This window comes from Neodiprion virginianus, chromosome 4 (assembly GCF_021901495.1).
Source record: "Neodiprion virginianus isolate iyNeoVirg1 chromosome 4, iyNeoVirg1.1, whole genome shotgun sequence".
Taxonomy (NCBI): domain Eukaryota; kingdom Metazoa; phylum Arthropoda; class Insecta; order Hymenoptera; family Diprionidae; genus Neodiprion; species Neodiprion virginianus.
Window position 1 is genome coordinate 32,772,906 of NC_060880.1, and position 14,188 is coordinate 32,787,093.

Consider the following 14,188-nt stretch of genomic DNA (forward strand, 5'->3'; position numbering starts at 1 on the left):
CAATGGCAGAAATATAGCGTTGCGAGCAGATGTTACCGAGGCTAACAATAAGTAAAGAGTCAAGACTCATGAAATTCCCCAGCACTGCACTGACTCAACATATTTCAAAACCTAATTGCACCACTTTATTCATACAGAGAACTATCGAGTTCGCAGTGTGGGTGTGATAGGTGCACAGCATTCGTTATATAACATAATAGCATCCAGGCAAATCGTGTATAGTTTTTTAATTACAGATAAGTATAGATCCCAGCGGTTTGGTCGTTAGCCATTCCGTGTAAACCACACACAGCCGACACAAGAAACGGTGATAAATTTAATTAGCCAATGTAAAAGTAAAACTGACTTGCAAGTAGAAAAAAGGATTATACATCTATCCGCGAAATAAATAAATTCACTTTCAGATACCGGTGCACTCCGTACTCTATAGCCCGCAGGCGTACGTCGGAACGTACGAACTACCTTGAAGGTCAAAAGACGCGACCGAGGTGGACGGAATAATTAGTTCAACACTTTCGGTGGTTAACGAGAACAATGGCAAAGATGCGATTTAATTCGTCGAATGATAAAGGCGTCGTTGGGACAATTACGGAGCACCGACAGGCGGTAATTAAAATGAAGAGATTGAAAGGCGTGGGTGTATCGTAAGGCCCATTGCGTCGACCGGCTGAACTGGAACTAAACGCTCGCGTCGTGTTCCGCACACAATGCGCGCGTTCCGTTGCCACATTCGGCCGGCGTAAAGTGGAGCAATTAATCAAGGGGTCAACGGGTTGCGTCTACTCACCACTCGCGCTCGTCCGCCCACGACCAACGCATAAACTCGGAAAACCATTTACATACAACTCCGTATAGCCCCGTTACCGCGGGCGTGTTTCTCATTGTCACTCGGAGAAACGCGTGATTCCGCGTCTATCTCCCCGTGGGAAAACCTGGGGGTGAAATCTTTCTCCGAGTGTCCAATATTGCGGAGGATCGCGCACGTCCGATCGATGACCCGTGAAAGAGTGCAGTCTTTGTAATATTTTTAAGCGAGTACGGTTGTAGTTAGACGCAAAAAATGAATGAATAATCGTTCCCAGGCAACGTCGACGCGCAGATAGGTAGGTATATGGTGTGTTTGTAAACATATATATGTGTGTGTATATTAGAGTGTCCCAAAAAAACCGACTATTTTTTTTTTTTCAAAGAACATTGAAAAATCGTCAGAGTATCTCTAGAAAATGACCCTGTGAGAATATAAGCTCTTAATATTAATATTTAGAGGTGGCGATTTGTAATTTTCTATTTCCCATTTAAATAACATGGGAAAATTTTTTTTTGAACTTTGGAATTTTGTGATGGGATAACGAGCTACTTCATAAGTATGACAAAATCAGGTCTTATAGGAAATTTGATGCTCTACAAAAAAGGTCTGATTGACATTTTGCGTGAATCCAGCCGTTTCAAAAATATCGAGCCTCAAACTTCGGACTGTTTAAAATTATGCTTTTTTTTTCGTAAATACAACAAAAATTAATTTATATGTATTATAAACCCAGAATTATCAACTGAAGAATAAATATAAGAATAAATATATGCATATATTTATTGTTCAGTTGATAATTCTGGGTTTATAATACATATAAATTAATTTTTGTTGTATTTACGAAAAAAAAAGCATAATTTTAAACAGTCCGAAGTTTGAGGCTCGATATTTTTGAAACGGCTGGATTTACGCAAAATGTCAATCAGACCTTTTTTGTAGAGCATCAAATTTCCTATAAGACCTGATTTTGTCATACTTATGAAGTAGCTCGTTATCCCATCACAAAATTCCAAAGTTCAAAAAAAAATTTTCCCATGTTATTTAAATGGGAAATAGAAAATTACAAATCGCCACCTCTAAATATTAATATTAAGAGCTTATATTCTCACAGGGTCATTTTCTAGAGATACTCTAACGATTTTTCAATGTTCTTTGAAAAAAAAAAAAATAGTCGGTTTTTTTGGGACACTCTAGTGTATATATATATATATATATATATATATATATATATATGCACACGAGCATAAAAACTGAAATGCGACGAACAAAAAGTGCGAAGCGACTACTCGTTATCATATTAATTAGAATAGGTACACCGGCTCTGTAGCCAGACCGGCATCGCCGGCAACGCGCGGAAAATACTCATTGTTATCCTCGCTCCTTAGGGGGATCGGCATCAAACCTTGTACCTAGGCCGCGTGTGAATCGGCAAGGAATGCCGGCGGCAAAGTCTACTACGCGACTCCGAGAAACAATTGAAGACGCGCCTTGTTTCAATATGCAAAAGTATGCATATGTGTAGGTATACGTGTGTATAACGTGCCGACAACGCACGCCGCACGTTACAAGAGGACTCTGCGTTCGTACGTTCGTCTATGATAACGAAGATCATTGACCCGGCGAAATGCCGAACCGCAGTTCGCGTGTCCAAGTTCAGTAACAAGCTAAAAAGTGATCAAAAAGTTTTCTGTTTTTTTTTTTCTTTCATCGAGCAACCACCTGATCCGATAACCGATATCGATATATTCCAGAGATCGGAGACTCTTCGGTGTTTTACGATTGGCAATAAACATCGGGTCTGGTCATTGCGATAATATTGAAATTAGCGGAGGAGTTGCCCGGGCTATTAACTCGCATGATCAAAGTGGTCCGAGTGGATTTCGCCGAAGGCATATCCCCATCCCGAGTGGAACGAGTTCGATTATGCCGATGTACACAAGTGCGGGACGTTTTTTCTCGATCCCTATCTTCTTCAGCTTTATAGCGGGGTTCCGTGGCAACAATAGATTCCTTACGCCCACGCCGGAGACAAAGGCTTGCCTCGGCGAGATGACCGTCGGATGGAACGGTCTCAACTGCTGGAACAGATGGGCGCGATGCGGCGATGTAGAACGATGCGATGTTGTCCGTGACGAAGGTGTGGTGTTGTGCTCGTGGCCGGTGTGTAGGTACCTCGTGCATACGGTTCTCCTCTCTCGGTTACGCAATTTCACGAGGAGCAGGACGCGCGAGGACGGTGACGACACCTCCGCGAATCCGGGAGTGGTCGGACGCGCCTGACGCACTAACCGGCCTCTCGTCCGGGTACACGGTTCGTACATTTCAGGATGTCCGAAAGCTTCTTTCTTGCCGGTATTTGGAAACGTCCACAACGCAGCGTTACAACCGTGGAATGCTTGTCCGGGTTCAAACTTTGATAGCGGTGTCCGTCTGACGCAAGCCCCGCCCCTTCCCGACCCGTCAAGGTCAGGTGGCAAAAATTTCACTGCAACATTATTTGCCGATGGCGGGTCCGCGGATACCGCCGTCGCCTATCTCATATATTTTTTTTTTTTTCTTCCACCTTTTTTCCCGCTCGTCTGCCAGGTCCGGAGAGTGGCCGCGCGTTTGTTCTACAAGCGAGAATAATTAGACGAGCCAACGGATCGACGCATCGACCTAATTAGACGCGATCCGGTCGTAATTAAGAAGCGTATCTGCTCGCTAACGACTTTGCTTGTTCCCCGAGCCTGCGACGTTGACCGTCAAATACGGACCATAGAACTGCGTCGATCAAAGGAGAAGAGAGGATTATACGAGATCCCACGGGCATGTTTAAAGGCCTCTTCGAGTACCCCTCCTATCGCAACTGCTGAACGATATGATATCGAAAAGTGGAAAGTATAAAGCGATGCTCGTGAAGTGCACGTGGCGATACAGATGTAATAATACGAAAGCTTTTCTCGGATCGACGAATGCTGGCGGTGGGTAAGATGCGCGAGTAGTTTGTACATCCGTTAGCCGCACACAGAGACGCGTCCAACTTGGGATTGAATTCGCATTGAGAAGCTTTGCCTCGCCTCGCCGCACGCCCTCCACCTGGTAAATTATTGCGCGACGATTTAGCGATTGCTTCCGATAGGCTGGCATTCCACTTTGCTTATAGAACCTGCAGGATTCCCCCTTTGCCAGTTGCGTTATGTGCTGCCCCGTTTGACCAGCCAATCTACGATTAGACTTATTTTAGTTTCTCCCGAAGAGATACGTACGCATTCGGACAGACTGTGGGATCTCCGGGCAACCGCGGATGAATGCGAGTAGAACTCGGTACTACCACGGTACGTATTACGGTGGATTAGGATTATCGCAACACGTGTCTGCGCGGATGGATGCCTCGTCTACTCACCCGATACAAAGTACAGGGTCACTCTGTTTAATTGATTGTTACGGCTCGACGATTCAACCGCGACGAATCGTCGGAATCACGATTATCGAAACTGTGACGCGGTGTTCGGATACGTGAATCGCTCTCGGCGATGCCCGCCTGCGCGTTAAAGCACCCGTTTCAAATTCGGACTCTGCCTTGGCCGACGCCCAACCAGTTCCGCGTAGTCTTGATACCAAAAAGCGAGGTACAACCTCTTCGTTACTGGGCCAGTCCAGGCCCCGACTCGACAACATCCAAGGTCAAAGTCACCGAGTCACCAAGTATATCTGGTTTCTTCCAATCTTGTCTGGCGGAAGGCGCGGCATCACCACCACACAGGCCCCGAGGGCGTGACGAAAGCAACCTAATCCCGGCGTGGAAGCCACGTAGAGTGCTCCGTAAGGACTGATTTTCGCTCACATGCCCGCGTTCACGTACGATCGTAATAGGCACCTACCATCACATCGCGGGAGAACGTGGATCTTTGGAATTAGTTCCGATTAATTCTGCGAAGAGTTATGCAGAGACTCCCTAGGAGCTAGCGGGCATCAATCCAAGCTACCAGCGCCAGCTCCCTGGCTGTTAATGAGTCATGTTTAATTGGCGTGGGAAGCCCAGGGCTCTCCGGTACGTTGCGTTACGTTTGTCTATAAGCCGGGTCTCGGACAGTCCCGCGTAAATGCAGCTACCGCACTGCGGTTATAGATAAACCCAGGAAGAAGTCGAACTCGAAGCTTGGCGAGAACGCGGTCCAGGCGTGAGTGCTGAGCCGTGGCGTCAGAGACGCTGATCCCTGGATCACCACGAATGAAGCTCAGGGCTCGTGTGCGCGGCACTGCTAATTAGATCGTGTAATATTAAAGCGCGAGCTTGCGTGACGGTGTTATTGCATCGATTTGTACGTACGCCCGAGGTACAGGCCCTGCCCAAAGCTTCTGGCTGTATCTCGGGCCCACGGAGCGTTGAACGTCAAGGTCTTCTTTCACTGTTTTTCATTGTGTTATTTTCTCTCCCTGGCTATGCGAGTCGCACGGCGAACGAAGAAATGTAAATTTTTCAATATTTGTAACGTTTGAAATTCAATACTACCAATCTGGTTCAAGTTTTGTGTAGTAGTTTGTGGGTTGGACTCCGTTGTTCACTGTTGAGCTGCCGCTGTTGTTCCTTCCTTTTCATCTGTTACTCGGAATGTATTAGCATTTCTATACCGCCGGCGGTTGGCTGGCTGGTGTATTTATTTCAAGAAGGAACTTCTCGTACGTCGGCACTTTCACGTATATATTCTTCCGCACACGCGCGCGTTAGGCTTGATGATAATTTGTGGGTAACGAACGAATTCATCACAATGATTATGAATTGAAACGTGCAGGTATTACCACAACACGTTGTTACATCGAAGCCTGGACTTTTGATCTTGCGAATATAAGGCTACGAAAGAAAGCTGGCCATCTCAGAGTTTTAGAGTTGTTTCGTGTATTGCAGTAGTTTTATTTCCAAGGCTTGTAGCCGCAAGGAAACACGTACGTACCTACCCATCGACCTTCACTCATCCCTCTGTCAGACGCGGAATGTCGCTTTGTATGCAGAAATACAGAAAGGCGCGGTCTCTTTCCAAGCAGGTTCAGGTTATTTCAAGCATGTGGAACGAAGAAATAAGAGAAGAAGAAAGAGAGGGAATCGTCGACGGAGACTCACCGCGGGGCAAAGAGCCTCTTGAGCAATACGACATTTCCTACGGAAAGACGTCTGTACGTATCCACAAACTTTTGCACTTAGGTGTACAGAAACAAGCCTCTTCCAACATTTACGAATCTTTCCAAGTATAAATAATTCACCTGCCATTCGAGAACCCGTCAATGTTACATTTTCCCGATTACGATTCCGGTTACTTATACTCACAATTTATCTTCATACCGCGGATCATTTACCGGAGAGTAGACAGTATTTTAACGATCAAGAAATGCAAATTCTCCCACTGAGCAAACAGACATAAATTTATAGAATTTCGATAATTATCCGTCGTAACTATAACTCTGGGTAAAAGTCAATTTGATTCAATATAAAACATAAAATACGGATAAAACGTATACCCAAGTCTGAAAACAAGTTTCGAGACAAACTACCTGCCGAACATCGACTGGTTGCCATCTAATTCAGGAGACTAACGGGTTTCTATTTCGCGCAAATTGCATCTACGGGTCAATTAATTAGCATCGCAAAGCGACGGGAGGAGGAAATAACCGTTCAACGCCTGTGTCAAGTTGATCTAGTACGAAGGTGGAACGATGAAATCTCACTGTTCGTTGACAAACGGACTAATTTCTGAAATGACGGAGTGCCCTCCCCACGATATGTATATATACATACATATAAATATACGATATATACATTACCTACATACGCATACCTCGAAGAGGAGTTCACCCACGGATCCTCGCCGCGTTTGAGACACGCCGCTGCTCGCAGATCGCGTTAGGCAGGGACGAGGTGGCGGAGAAAGGTTGCCTTTCTCGAATCGAGCGTTCTCCTTGCTCGCAAGCTCTAATGTGCGTGGCGCATGCCGGGCAACGTCACGCCCGTCCGTCCTCCGCCTCATCCGCCGTTCTCCCTGGACACGGTAAAGCAGTCGGTCGGACCGGGAAGTTTTATGCGACGATCGAATCCTTCGAGGAAACATAACCGAAAAAAAACCGACCGGACCATTGCGATTTCATCGAAATTTGTGACTCCTCCTTTCAGCACGTTAGCTTCTCTCTCCGTAGAATTACGACGATGCGGCAAATTGCGGGTATCTTATGACTCGCTCCGTTCGGAAATCAAGCGTCATCGCTAACTAAGGACGAGACCGCTGTAAGCGTAGACAGTTCCCGTACCGGGAAAGGCAAAATTTCCGGTTCGACACCTTGTCGCGAGTCGAGCTAATCGGTTTTCGGCTAGAAACGTGCCGGTGCCTCGCGCCCCGTTTCTTGCTACTTCGGAGCCTGTGTGACGCAAACGGAGTTGGAGTATGGGACAAAAGTCGAAAGCAATTGGCTACGTCCCAGCGATTTGACTGCCGTCACGTTCTAAGGCCAATTTCCATTGCCGGCGAATCAGCAACGCTGCCAATTGCCATTCTCAGGGTTGAAATCCCTGCCGATCTTTCGTACGATCGCCAGATCTGTGCGGATAAACTTCAATATTGGTGTATAGGTAAATCTGGTTTTCGTTTTTTTTTTTTTTTTGGTTCTTTCTTTAATCCTTACTCACTTATTTCTGCGCGTATCAACCCCGGCATTGAATTTCGGCGATACCGTGGCCATAGTTGTGAAAAAAAAAATGATGTATCAATCGAGACATGTACTCACCTCCCTAGACGTGGGGGCCCCCAGGATGTAGGGGCTGTCCGGACGGCGGGGCGCACTGGCCCACCGCTTGCTCGAGAGCTCGCTCTCCTCCTGTAAAAAGAAAGAGGAGTTTTAATGGCCGTTATTAATTAGCTCATGAAATTTAAGGGGAGCCTTTCATTTAGCCATTTCTTATACTTCGGCTCGTTCTTGCCGCGTAAGGCTGTAACGACTCGATGCTCCGATAACAAGATGAGAAAAATAACAACTGCCATTAAGCATGTACATATATACATACGTATATGTACGTCGATACGTTGATACGTCATAAATTGTTTTCACCACTTACCGATCCACGCCCGTTACATTCGATTTCAAAAAAGACTCGTAAAGATGCAGCAGGATTTTTGGGTACATATGGTTGAATCTAGTCACACATCATGCACGCAACGTACGTAACTGAATCTGCGATTTCATAACTAAACGAAACGGGCGAAAACTAGTCACAGAGAAAAGGATCCTTCGTTGCCACAACCTCCCCGGATGATTTACCTAACTGAAGAAAGATTCGCATTCTCATGGCACAGAAATTACAGTTTCACGAGCGAAACACGCATCGCGCATTGAACTTGCACAAAATTTAGTAGACGACCGTCGACTGATCGTGAGTGTCAATGTGTAACTATTTGATTGTCAGTGCGGGCGATAAAGTCACCGTGATCTTTAAATAGGGCTTGATACCGGCTGTTTCAAACGTAATATAAGAGGTCATGCAATAGGGTACGTGATAAATTAGTGGCGATATATGTATATAATAATATCATACAGTTTACCTGAATGTGAGTTACGATGTGACGTAAATTATACGAATCGTCTTTGCGTCGGTTTTGCTATACAGGAAGACAATAAAACCCTTGTTCACCTCGTCGGCAATAAAAGACAGGATCGTCACGGTGATAATAATAACTACGCACAATTGAGATCCGGCGTGATTCATGAACGGTATAATTGTAATAATTATACCCCGATAAAATTTCACTACTATATAGCGTGCGTCGTTCTTGCGGTGCTACACGCAACAGCTGGAACAGTGCGAACTCTAGTTCTATACCTACTGGTACAAAGCGTATTTTATATTCGCGCTATAAATTAAACGCGTTCCGTGATTCATGCAGGCCTGTAGTCGACGTATTGTGCATTGTGATCCCAGTTCGAAGCCGAACCGTATGTAGTAATAGTATGCCGTAGGCATCCCAGCGCACAACGACAACTCGGCTCTCACGCCGCGACACCTGGTATAATAACAGTCGCGCGCACATCGATTGCCATTAGGCGGCAGTAACCGTCGGTAACAATCCGCATTAAAATCGCAACAATTTCCGCAAAATAGCAGTCAGTAATATCGACGGAACCGCGAGTGTGTTTAAAGTTACTTGAAAATGGCCTGCGCGACGTTTTTACGCGTCCTGAAAACTGCATTGGAAGAACGATTACACCGTGCGACTGTGAGAGCAATTAACCCAACCTATGGAGCGAAAGCTCCAATTGCGATTGTATTCTTTTCTTTCCAAGAACAAGACTTGTATACCTAGCTGGATAGATCGCGGTTACGCCAAAGGCCAACGAATGCTAATAGATCAATTACCGGCGAGGCATTTCAATAAAGTATAGGACTAACGACATTTACTTTGCATGCCCGCTGCTAGAGCCGCGTGCGATGGAGTCGTCATATAATAATTAAGAGCAATATCTCGGTCCGGTATCAACCGGGTACGGTGGAACAGTGCGTTTAGGTGCGCGGTTCTCGGCGATCCCTTGTACTTTACGTATGCGTGTTTATTCCTCGTCTCAAACCCCGCGCGCGTATTATCCCATCTCGGTTTTCTTGCAGGACCAATGCGAATCAACTCTACGTAGGCGAGGGCGGTTATTAAAACGTCGAAACAATTATATCTTCGCGTACGCCAACGTGCGGCACTGCAGGCGGATAGAAATGCGAACAATAATTGCTTGCAGCCTTCTTACCGCGCGGTTCCGCGACTCCGGCAAACAAACCGTGCGTCGCAGGCCACCCATGATGACGCGGTTCGGTATTACATGCACACGAGCGATATGTCGGCAGAAAATCTGGTCACAATTTGTCGGGCATCCCGAGACGGTCGTTGGAATCGCGGGTTTTTCACCTACGGGGTTACGGCTTAATAAACGGCTAGACGGTAGCCGCGATCTCGCGGGAATATTTATCGACGAAGCGTGTTGAAAAATCACGGCGCCAGACGCCGGGGGCACCCTGCGTATATTTCAAACAAGTAGAAATTCTAACGGCCCGAGGTGCTTCTGCTGAAATGTCGTCGGCTCGGATCCGCGGTCGCGTGTAGCGCCGACTTAATCGAACACAACTCAGCAGCCGGCGCGTGTAGGCATACGGTACATTCGGCATGCATATGCAGAGAGGCGGCGGCATTGAATTCAGCCGTTTTTTTCACCGGCCAATTCACCGTTTAATCATGCCGACCCGGGACCGAGTACCTGACGGCAATCGAATGAGGAAAAGAATGTTCATTTTCGTCTTATCACCCGCATCGCTAGGCGCCCGCAGACCTGCGGCAGGAAGTTACGACTCCAAGGGACAAGATGGAGATACGCGATAGCTCAAGTCAAGTGAGTCTAGGCTAGGTTAGGCTTAGCTGGGTCACGTGGATGAATCGAAGTCGGCGTTGCAGCTGTTCGTCCGGCTAGACGTAGCTGCGGAGATACGAGGAACGGATTGCGGTGTTTTCTCGTGTGTAACACGGGTGGAGGTCCGGTTTTTACTCAGATCCGCAAATTGAATAATTGCAAAATTACATCGGGATTAAATTATCATAAGTGAGACGTGGGAAACTCCGCGCTGACCTGAGTCCACGCGATACTTCCGTGAGGAACCCGCGAAATCTCCAGCCACTCGAGATGGATGCGAGATATCCATCGATCGAAACGGCGGTCGGTCGGTTCGACGAAGAGACGATTGAATCGTCGGTGCGAAATCACGATAACTATTGACGCGCCGATGCAACTCCCGTCGATGGATTTGCGAACCGTAATGACGGTGCAATTTCATATTGCGTTTCGGCCCTCCGCGAACGAGCGGCGGAAGCAATCGACGAATTTCCGAGAGTTCAAGCTGGTCAATTTTCATATGAACCTCGAGATGCGTGATCCGCGGCCGAACATCGGAGCATCTGATTATCGTGAAATCAATTACTGACTGACCGGTATCCGCGACTTGCGTAACTTGAAGTTACGGAAATCAATCAATTCATCATTATCAAGACGAGCACTTTTAGTAACGTTAACTTTATTTCGCAACCGCCCTTGTTATCACTTTTATCAATGTTGTTTGCTGCTACAATTTTTTTTTTTTTTGTTTTGACTGGGTAAATTTTAAATCCGACATTCCCACTTACAATTAGATTTGCTCCTACTAATCGATTCAATGTTATTAGAAAGACAACACGAAACGTAACGATGCATATTATCACATTATATTAAATATGGTATTATATCCTTGATAGATTATTAACTGATTGTGATTACGCACGAAAACAGTTGCAACATCCACGTAGACATAACTTACGAACGCGCACTTTACTAGATTACTTTCGCTAGATTTCTCCCATTTTCCGTCTGTAATGTGGCGAAATTGCTTTTGGAATTGGATCGGCTCCTTTGGGAATACCGCACGCGACATGCAAGAGAGAATTTAATTTTAGGTACCAACCCACCGCCCGGCGTCCCGTTTTCTGTAAACTACGTAATCCTACGAACCCATATTTGGATCGGCGCGGCGGTGCAATAAGTAGGTTTGAAAGAGGTGCACGGGAGCGTTACGCGGTCTGCGTTAACTTACGTATTGCATAAGGAAACAAGCGCGGTTCTATAGATACGCCTATAATGTATACATATACAGCGTATATATCAAGAAAATCGTAGTTCAAAGGTAACGAAAGTTAATCCTTATACCACCTGCGCACGTACCTACGTACAGATACAACGTCAGACCAGTTCGGAGTATACGACTAAGACGGACTGATTACGACTCACTGACGCAAGTAAAATTTTCACTGGAAAGTCACGAGATCCCGCGAGATATGGCAAAAAAAAAAAAAATATTGCAATTTCTCACGCTGATCCGCGGGCTGCGCGCGAATTGCTTAACCTCATTTGCCAAGTGAATTACGATACCTGAAACGACGGTATATTAATACTATACGCTCTATAAAAACTTGCGCCTGCGATAATGATTTGCAACGCACTTCGGATGCTGGGTGCTGTACAGCGAAGCAGGGTGCGATCAAAAACTCTACTCCTTCGCCCGAAAACCCTGCCCTCTTCGAATGAATTCGACTTCTGCGCGATGTCTCTTGTACACCGTGATAAAAAATATCGAATAAAAATATATCAGTCTTTGTGCTTGAATATGAAAAATCGACTTTAGATTAACTCACGTCGTGATTTGTAGATCCGGAGACAACTATTGTGTACAAAAAAAAAAAAAAAAAAAACAACGTTTCATTTTTGTTCCCGACTGTGTCGTAGGTACACAGTGAAACGCAAACGCAATTCCCAATTGTTTCAGATGGCCTAGGTGACTTGATTATCGGTGGGTGTGCGTGTGCGTACGCGCATGTGTATAAATGTAATCGAGCCCGTGCGCCGGGGTCGATAAGTAGTAGCGACGTGAGAAGGCATTGGTTACATAACGCCTATATTAGCGGAATATTCATAATATTAATTGTGCAACTGAACTTATTATATACCCATTACGAAGGGTCCGGTTAGAAAGGCTACCTGGCTGCTGCTACCTGGCTACTCGAGCCGACAGAGCCAGTCGCCTCATTATGCTTGGCAGCAGTTGTTTAAGCATTTACGTTCAGTTCAGCCTGGGCTCAAAGTGAATTACCCACCTACCGCTTGGCCGCGTTGAATTTGAAAAACGGCCTTCTCTCCCTGCGTCCATCAACGAACCCGTCTCTCCGGGCGGAATCCCGCGATCAACGCGCGATTGTCCGGGAACAGAGGGGGAGAGGGAGAATGAATTCAACGAAACATCCCGCGCAAGAGGGCAAGAGAATACGAAAGTTTATACAGCGGAGGTCAGGTTCGATGAAAAATATGACACGTGGAAAGGCGACGCGTGAATCTGCACGAGTAGAAAGTTCCGCGTGGTACAAGACTTTGGGAAGATTCGCAGAAGATGGGGGTCCCTACGGATACGGCGGAGAGATTCAGGACACGTGTCGGATCCGCACGAGACTGACTGCAACTAATTACCTACCCGCCTCACTCACTCACTCACTCATTTACTCCGCTGGGAATATCGCGGAATATATTAAGAGCGGTACCGAAGGGATCCACGTAAATTTCATGACGCTACGTTTAATGAATAAATGCCCCGAAGGCGAGAGGGCGAATCGCGGTTTAATTCGGTAATCGTGCGTGTCCGTGTATTCAATTTACAAGTAAGCACCGCGCCCCGAGGGATACTTTCAAGCTACGCTCAAGACATACCCGAGACTTTCCGGGCGAGTTGGCTGTCAAATCTCGAGACAGGCGGGGGCGCTTGGTTAATAAAATCCAAGTCGCGGACGCATCCCAACTCCAGCTACCGTTGTCCTCGCGGCAGGTGATACTCTGCAACTTTTTGCTCAACGCTCTAAAAACACATTAGAGATTCTGAGACACGACCGCGTGACGTTTAGATTGAAATTTTATTCGACTTCCTACTCGCCTGCCAAGTTCTACGCGAGTCATTGTTCGTGGAATAAATGTTTATTTACCCTGGGACCATTAACAATAACTCACTCTTGTTGAAAGCAGCGTTAGGTTTCCCGCGATACGAGGAATGAACTCGGGCATTAGGCATACGGTAAATTGGTAGTAAAAACGATCGTGCTACTCTACACCTGCGGAGAAGAAACGCCGCAGCTCTGATATTTCCTTGCCATTTGAATAACGACTTTGCTCCTGGCTTGACTTATTCTTTAATTAATTTCCGTCCAACGATTTATTGCGTATTCCACAGATGCAGATTAGATCCGTATACATCGGTACCACTTAATTATAAGGTTGACGCGTGGCACCGCGGTGGCCATTCCTTACACCGGAGCAGCAGCGGTTATCCGGTCATAGACAGCGGACCAGTCGAGCTCGTCTAACGCATGCAAATCGCTAAATATCGCCACGCGCTATTGCGGCAACTTAACCGGAGCAAGCCGCCGCGGCCAGGGCGTGTCTGACGGCTCGCGACTCGGCGAGAGATCCTCGGAGCTTGTCGAAAACAGTCCGCGGTAAGGAAGACGAACTGCGCTTCTCTCTCCGACCCTTCTTTTTAAATTACTTCATGGTCCTCTTTAGTGTAACGTTTGACGTTGACTGTTACAGCGAAACGGAGGCTACGCGTAAGCGCGAAACGACAGGTTGATGTACGGCGGCGAGCACCGCCGTGGCGGATTTTCAACTCCATCTCACACCTTCGATATATCTTTGATCCTGATGGGAGCAGTCGGGGACCACCGCGGCCCTCGATAACCGCATGACTGGTGGAAGGCGAATAATAATTGGGTGATGCTAGCAGAGCAAAAGAAGCAGCCTCGCAATCGGCAGCGC

The 14,188-nt window shown here is 46.6% G+C and overlaps 1 protein-coding gene across 3 annotated transcripts in view; it reads right to left on the reverse strand.

The window, feature by feature from the left end:
* LOC124301778 (mental retardation GTPase activating protein homolog 4-like) overlaps positions 1 to 14,188 on the reverse strand; it is a 258,515-nt gene that overhangs the window by 129,626 nt on the left and 114,701 nt on the right. For all 3 annotated transcript variants that reach the window (XM_046757194.1, XM_046757193.1, XM_046757192.1), the window contains one exon: positions 7,562 to 7,651. In XM_046757194.1, the coding sequence (XP_046613150.1) occupies positions 7,562 to 7,651 (90 nt within the window). The remainder of the gene's footprint in view (positions 1 to 7,561; positions 7,652 to 14,188) is intronic.